This window comes from Lathyrus oleraceus, chromosome 7 (assembly GCF_024323335.1).
Source record: "Lathyrus oleraceus cultivar Zhongwan6 chromosome 7, CAAS_Psat_ZW6_1.0, whole genome shotgun sequence".
NCBI lineage: Eukaryota > Viridiplantae > Streptophyta > Magnoliopsida > Fabales > Fabaceae > Lathyrus > Lathyrus oleraceus.
Window position 1 is genome coordinate 434,526,755 of NC_066585.1, and position 7,982 is coordinate 434,534,736.

General features: G+C 36.3%; 1 protein-coding gene across 1 annotated transcript; it reads right to left on the reverse strand.

Annotated features, from left to right (window-relative positions):
- Window positions 1–1,389: 1,389 nt before the first annotated feature.
- On the reverse strand, window positions 1,390–1,890 carry LOC127104214 (secreted RxLR effector protein 161-like). Its single transcript, XM_051041412.1, has one exon. It carries the CDS (start codon window positions 1,888–1,890, stop codon window positions 1,390–1,392), a length of 501 nt encoding a protein of 166 aa, XP_050897369.1.
- Window positions 1,891–7,982: the final 6,092 nt, after the last annotated feature.

The following is a 7,982-nucleotide window of genomic DNA, read 5'->3' on the forward strand; positions in this document are numbered from 1 at the left end:
AACCGACTCACTATCCGACTTTCCATCATATTTTTCAAGTGAGCTTTCAATAGGATGATCATTTTGGGCCAAGGATGTAGTGACATCCGGCACAACAACAGACTTAGGTTAAGTACCCAAAATTTGATAGATTAACACACGAATACTTTTATCAATAATGTATTTATGAGAAACATTCATACTAGATTGACCTAGGGTCTTATTAGATCTAAGGTTATCTAGACTTATAGTATCAGAGTTAGATTTTTCAGATGATTCAACACTACCCACTACTTTCAGAACAACATAACCTTTAGCAGATGCAATAATATCAGATTCGACATCAGTGGTTTTATAGAATCAATATATAATCTAGTCATAGAGTGGGGTTTCTTGATAGCAACAGAGGGCTCAATATTCCTAATCTCACTAGAAGGAATTTGAACCGACCCAGAGGGGTTAGAATATTTACTCACAGTTGAAGGCTTAGTCTTTTCAACAGTAGTTGTTCTAGCCCTCCTTTTAGTAGGAACATGTCTTGGAACAAGGGAGAGAGGAATGACATCAGTTACAACAACTGAATGATCCATATTAGCACAAGCAATTCGAGTGGCCGATTGATCTTTGGTGCTTTTTCTTGGTGTCGAGCCAGAAGGTGTAGACATCTTGATGACATATTTTTAGTTGAGATCGACTTTAGAGAAATGAAAGTAAACAAGAACAGTGATGAAAAGTTTACTGAAGGTAGAGAGAATGGAGTCGATGGAGTAGGTAAGAGAGATATGATGGCATATTGGAAGAAAAATAAGGAAAGTTTGTAATGATTTCCCTGTAGTTTCATGTGCCACTAAATGGAGGGAAGAGAAAATATTGTTTGCATGCCTCCACATCAATAATTTCTATAACTCTTCATACATGCAAATTCCCAATTCTCCCCTTAACTTCTCAAATTGATTTGCATCCAAAGCGTTAGTAAATATATCTACTAGTTGCTTCTCGGTGGCCACATGCTAAAGAGTAACAATTTTGTCCTCAACAAGATCCCTAATTAAATGATGACGAATATCAATATGCTTTGTCCCGCTATGCTGAATGGGATTCTTGGATTTATTGATTGCACTCAGATTGTCACAATATAATGTCATGACATCCTGATTGACATTATATTCCTTTAACATTTATTTCATCAAAATCAATTGAGAGCAATTGTTTCCTGCTGCAATATACTCAGCCTCAATAGTAGACAATGACACATGGTTTTGCTTCTTGTTGAACCAAGATATAAGATGATTTCCCAAGAAGAAGCATCCTCCAAAATTACTTTTTCTATCATCAGCATTACCTACCAAGTCTGCATCACAATACTCTACAAGCATGGAATTAGAACTATGAGAATACAACATGCCAAACTCACCAATACTCAGCCTCAACAGTAGACAATGACACATGGTTTTGCTTCTTGTTGAACCAAGATATAAGATGATTTCCCAAGAAGAAACATCCTCCAAAAGTACTTTTTCTATCATCAGCATTACCTACCAAGTCTGCATCATAATACTCTACAAGCATGGAATTAGAACTATGAGAATACAACATGCCAAACTCACCAATACCATTGATGTATTTCAAGATCCTCTTCACTTGAGTAATGTGACTGATTTTAGGTTCAACCTGATATCTAGCGTATACTCCTACCATAAAAGTGATGTCTGGTCTGCTAGTTGTAAGATACAAAAGACTACCAATCATACTCATGTAGAAACTTTGGTCCATATCAACACCTTTTTCATCCTTAGTTAATTTCAAGTAAGTTGTTACAAGTTTCCTTTTGTGACTAGAACTTTCTTGGACAAATTTATTCACTATATTCTTAGCATACTTGCTTTGAGAAATGAAGATAGTATCATCCATTTGTTTAACTTGAAGACAAAGAAAATAGGTTAATTCACCAACAAGACTCGTCTCAAATTCATATTGCATTTTCTTGACAAAATGTTGAACCATTTGGTTCAACATCCTCCAAACACAATGACATCAACATATATTTGGGCTATCATGAGTTTACCATGCTCTTCTTTAACAAACAAGGTCTTGTATGTTCCCCCTTTCCTATAGCCATTATTGACAAGAAACTCAGTTAACCTTTCATACCAAGCTCTGGGTGATTGCTTCAATCCATAGAGAGTTTTCCTTAGTTTGTAAATATAATTTGGAAAACTAGGATCTATTAACCCCTTAGGTTGTTCAACATACACTTATTTATTCAAGTACTCATTCAAGAAGGAACTTTTCACATCCATCTTAAATGGCTTGAATTTTAGCATACATGCCACTCCTAAGAGCAATATTATGGATTCAAGACGAGCAACAGGTGCAAAAGTCTCATCAAAACCAACCCCTTCAATTTTAGTGTATCCTTGAGCAAAAAGCCTAGCCTTGTTGCTGGTCATAATTCCATTTTCATCAAATTTGTTCTTGTAAATCCATTTTGTGCCAATAACATTCATCCCTTCAAGCCTGAGAACAAGGTCCCACACTTCATTCCTTTTGAACTGCTCTAGTTCTTATTGTATAGCATTGATCCAAAATTCATCAATCAAGGCCTCCTTCACATTTTTAGATTCAAACTTTAAGACAAAGCAAGCATTGGATATCACATCTCTGGATCTAGTGGTGATCCATTCATTAAGATTTCCAATAATTAGTTCCTTTGGATGATCTTTCTAAATTCTGATAGAGGGACATTTATTGGCTTGAGGGTTATCTGATCCAGTCATTGCTGGTTTAATGTTGGACTCAATGTCTTCCATATTTTCTGAAGCATTAGTCTGCTGAGATGATGTTCCAACATCTTCATTGACATTAGTCCCTTTCACAATAATTGAATCATTAACCACAACATTAATGGATTCCATCGTGACCTTAGTTCTAGAGTTAAATACCATGTACCCTCTGTTGTTTGTAGAGTAACCAAGAAATATCCCTTCATCACTTTTGGGATCCATCTTTCTCCTCTATTTACAATCAACCAAAATATAACGTTTACTCCCATAAACATGAAAATATTTAACGATAGGTTTCCTTCCTTTCCACAATTCATAGAGAGTAGATGATGTTCCAGCTCTCAGAGTAACACAATTATGGATATAGAAAGCAATGTTCATTATTTCAGTCCAAAAATGATAAGGAAGATTCTTTGCATGGAGCATGACACTAGCTGATTCTTGTAATGTTCTGTTCTTGCGTTCTACAACTCCATTTTGCTGAGGAGTGATTGGAGATGAGAACTCATGACCAATACCTTTAGAAGAACGAAATTCAGAAAATTTTGCATTTTCAAACTCCTTGCCATGGTCACTTCTAATTCTGACTATAACACTTTCCTTCTATATTTGAAGGCGTTAACAAAGGTCTTTGAATACCTCAAAAGTGTCTGGTTTTTCTTTGATAAAATTCACCAAAGTAAACCTTAAAAAATCATCAACAACCATATAGACATACCTCTTATCACAAAGACTTTCAACATGCATAGGTCCCATTAACTCCATATGAAGAAGTTCTAAAACTTTGGAAGTAGTCTGATGTTGCAACTTCGGGCGTGACATCTTGGTTCGCTTCCCAATTTGACACTCACCATAGACTTTACCCTTCTTAATTTTGAGTTTTGGTATACCTCTAACAACTTCTTCAGACATAACTTTCTTCATACCTTTAAGATTCAAATGTCCAAGCTTCTGGTGCCACAACTTGACTTAGGCATTAAACATGTGGAAGAATAAGTAGTTTCTTGTGGTACCCATAAATATCAATTGTCTTTAGACCTGAATCCCTTCATCAGAAATTTATTCTTCTCATTAGTAACCAAACATTCTAACTTGGTAAAATTGACTTTTAGACCTTGATCACATAACTGACTAATGTTGATCAGATTAGAAATCAATTCTTTTACAAGAATAACATCATCAAGTCTAGGAAGTTCGGTACACACTAACTTTTCTATCTCTTTAATTTCACCTTTAACTCCATCACCAAAAGTGAAAAAACTGGTGGAATAAGACTTAATGTCCACTAAATACTTCTTGACCCCTGTCATATGTCTAGAACATCCACTACCAAAGTACTAGTCTTCTCTAGATGAATCTCTAAAAGAAGTATGGGCTATAAGACAAGTATCAACAACCTTAGGTTTCCACTCCTTTCTAGTTTTAATCATCACACGATTAGCCCTAGGATATGCTAAATGTTTTGGATAACCATACAGTCTACAACATAAAGACTTTATATGTCCATATTTACCACAGTAATGGCATTTCCAAGGCAAAAAGTTGACTTTAGTTTGAGTTTCCTGATGTCTTGCAGGATGTTGTAACACTTGGTTGGACATCATGGGCTTATACTTTCTTTCAGAAGAAATAAATTTTATCATAGGGGTTTTTCATTGTTCATTTAGATATTCGCAATTAAAACATATACTTATTAAGTTTCCAGCCCCTTTCCCAATTTGAAGAATTTCGTCTAACATATCAGACCCATTGTTCAACATTCTTATGGATTTGTTCATGTTTTCAAGTTTAGAAGTCAATAGTGTTACTTCATTTTGAAGGTCAGAAATAGTAGATAAAAGTTTCTCTTTTTCAGCCTGCAATTGAGTTATGATTCTCTTATGCTTTTCTCCTATCTTGCAAACCTCTTCACTTCTGGGACACAATTCTCTATAGGAGACAACCAATTATTCATAAAAGACTTCTTATCACATGAATCTTCATCAAATTCATATCTACCAGTGAAAGATGTAACATGCTTAGAAGTTTCATCATTAGGTTCACCTTCATAATCATCATCATCAGATCAAGAAACAGACAAGTCCTTCTTTTGTTTCTTGAGGCACGTGGGATATTATGATCTAATGTGACCAAAACCCTCACATCCATGAAACATAATACTTTCCCTTGATTTGTCTTCTCTTATGTTCTTGCTTTTCTCTGAAAGTCACTGTTCTTGCTGATGTCGTATGACATGTTCTTGACATTTGGTCTTGGCTTCCTATCCTTTTTTTCAGCACCTTATTTAATTGCCTCCCAAGAAGCACAATAGCATTAGAAATCCTTTCATCAGTCTCCATGTCACATTGAGCTTCTTCATCATCAGTGTTGGAGATAAAAGTTATGCTTTAGTTCTTCTTTTCAAATCTATCATGCGAGTGTCTTGCACTTCTCCTAACTCCAATTTTTTGTAAATCGAAAGGGGCATTAGACTAACACTTGCTCCCAAATCGATTAGTGCCTTCTTGAATGATCTATCTCCAATGGTGCAAGGAATAGTGACAGCACCTCTATCTTTTTTCTTCACCGGAATTTTTAGGCCCTGCAAAATAGCACTACAAGTTTCAGTTAGCATAACCGGCTCGCCCTTAATCGACCTCTTCTTCGATATGATGTCTTTCATGAATTTGGCATATATCGGCATTTGTTCTAAAGCTTCAGCAAAAGGTATGTTGATCTCGAGCTTCTTGAATAACTCTAAGAACTTCTCAAAAAAAATTCATTGAGATCTTTCTTCATTGTTCTCGTAGGGAAAGGAAGAATGATCTTTGGTTTTTGTTTCTCTTGCTGGCTTGCCGGTTTCACCACCACTTCTTCAGCTTGTTTTGGCTCTTCTCTAATCTCTAAATCAACTTCCAACAACCCATCTTCTTCGACCTGTTCGTCCACTTATTTTTCATTAGCTTTTCCTTTTCTTGTGACCACTTCTTTGATGTGACTTTGATCACGTGGATTCACAACTGTTCCACTAGGAAGCATGCCAGGTACCTGGGACATGGAAGCTAACTGTTGAGCTATTTGACCCATCTGAATTTCAAGATTTTTTATGGATGCTGTAGTGTTCTTCTGATTATTTCGAGTATCCTCTTGGAACTGGAGGTTGTGAGCTGCCATCTTTTCAATTGCAATCTCTCAATCTGCCTTCTTTGGGACTTGTTGTTGTTGTTGCTGATATTGGTTTTGATATTGGCCTTGTACTTGTTGTTGCACATTCCCTTTCTGATCTCTCCATGCAAAGTTGGGATGATTCTTCCACCCCGGATTGTATGTGTTGGAGTAGGGATTGTTTTGCTGTAAAAACTTGATATCTTCTATCTGTTGTGGTGTTGCAAAGCAATGAACAATATTGTATGGTTCATTACAAATGCCACACACATCGTTTGGTGCCTGTTGTACTTGAGCAACTTTTTGAGCACCTATGTTTAGTGCCTTCAACCTTTTTTCCACTTCTGCAGCAACTGCTTCTTCAATTTTTACCTGTTTGTTTGTTTCAAGCTTCAAATCAATTACTGCAGATTTGCTTGACACCCTATCATACAATTCCAGATGCTCATTTGAGGCAATTGCTTCAATTATTTTCTTCATACTGGTGGCTGTTGCAAAGTTAGCTGAGCCACCAACTGCTGAGTCAAGGATTTGTCTCGTTTGAATTCGAAGACCATTAACAAACATTTGCATCTGCTCAGTTTCATCCATGTTGTGAGTAGGACAATCCACTAGGATTCTCTTGAATCTTTTATAGGCGTCTCCTAGTGACTCACCCTCCTTCTGCTTGAAATTTAGGATCTCGTATCTTTTTCTCAGTGACACTGATGCAGGAAAATATTCATGCAAGAATGTTGTTTCCATCTCCTCCCATGTAGTGATACTGCCAGCGGGTAAGGAATAGAACCACTCTTCGGCTTCATCTGCTAAAGTGAATGGGAACATACGAAGCCTTATTGCTTCTTCGTTATGTCCAGGCATTTTCAGCGTTGTGCTCATAATTAAAAACCTTTGAAGATGCTTGTTGGCATCTTCATTCACTCTTCCAGAAAAGGACCGCCTTTCGAGTTGATTAATTGTGCTGGGATGCAGTTGAAATTGTTCTACATTAACCGGTTGGTTTACAATTGTCATACGACCACCCGGAGTGTTGGTTCCGCCATAGTCACCGAGAAGTCTCTCTGGTGGTGGTGGATTTGCAGCCATGACCTCAGGAATTGTTTCTGCGTCTGAATCTGAGTTCTCTGAGTGCACTGAAACAACTTCCTCCTCCGCTTTTTCTGCTGTTTCTAGTTTTTCTCGCTTAGCTTGTCTCAGTCTAGCGTGAAAAGTTCTTTCTGGATTTGCATCAAAAGAAAAATCCGCTGAGGCCTTACCTCGCATAAACAAGTTAGACAAATATTAGAATTGAATAACAAGATCGTCACGGATAAAATTTTGGTTGACGAGCAACAAAATTTCAATATAATAAAAATTAAAATTGGTATTTTGGCAATCCCCGGCAACGACACCAAAAACTTGATCGGAAAAATAGCAAGTGTACTATTTTTACCGATGTATTAATAAGGAGTTTTATTCCCAAGTATCGATCTCAGGGATTGCGTAGGAAATACTTATTTTACTTATGATTCTATTTGAACAAAAACACAATGGGTTGGTTGGTTTTGAGAATTTATAACGATAAACACAAAAAGAGAGTAAAGAATAATTGATTAATATAAAACATGCTAGGGTGAGTGGTTGATTTAACTAGTTACGAATTCAAGTCAGGATTTCCTCAATACACATGAAACATTCAATTACCTAACCTCAAAATGTTCTTCCTTAAGTCCTTAAAGAAGAAGCTATTAAACTACCAATTCTTACTCAAATGTCCATTCAACTAATAATTGGTTTTAATCATAAACAATATCAAGGTTTAAGGTGATTTACAAAAGTTCCTAGTCCTAGGTGATGCAATTATAAACCCAATTATGTGAAAACCCTAACAATCACAATCCTGTTATTGATAGTCATAGATCTAATTGTATTTATCTGATACAAAAGCATAATAACATCACACAATTGAATTGAAATACGTAACATAGTAATAAGGAAATCCATGGTTAAAATTCACAACATCAGATCAAGTCAGGACCACCCCCTAGCATTGGGGGGTTTAGCCTCTCATAGTATTCAAAGAAATCACAGTGTGGA

Bases quoted from the DNA above. Each gene is read 5' to 3' on its own strand.
- LOC127104214 (XM_051041412.1), bottom strand. From the start codon at position 1,890: ATGGATGATACTATCTTCATTTCTCAAAGCAAGTATGCTAAGAATATA.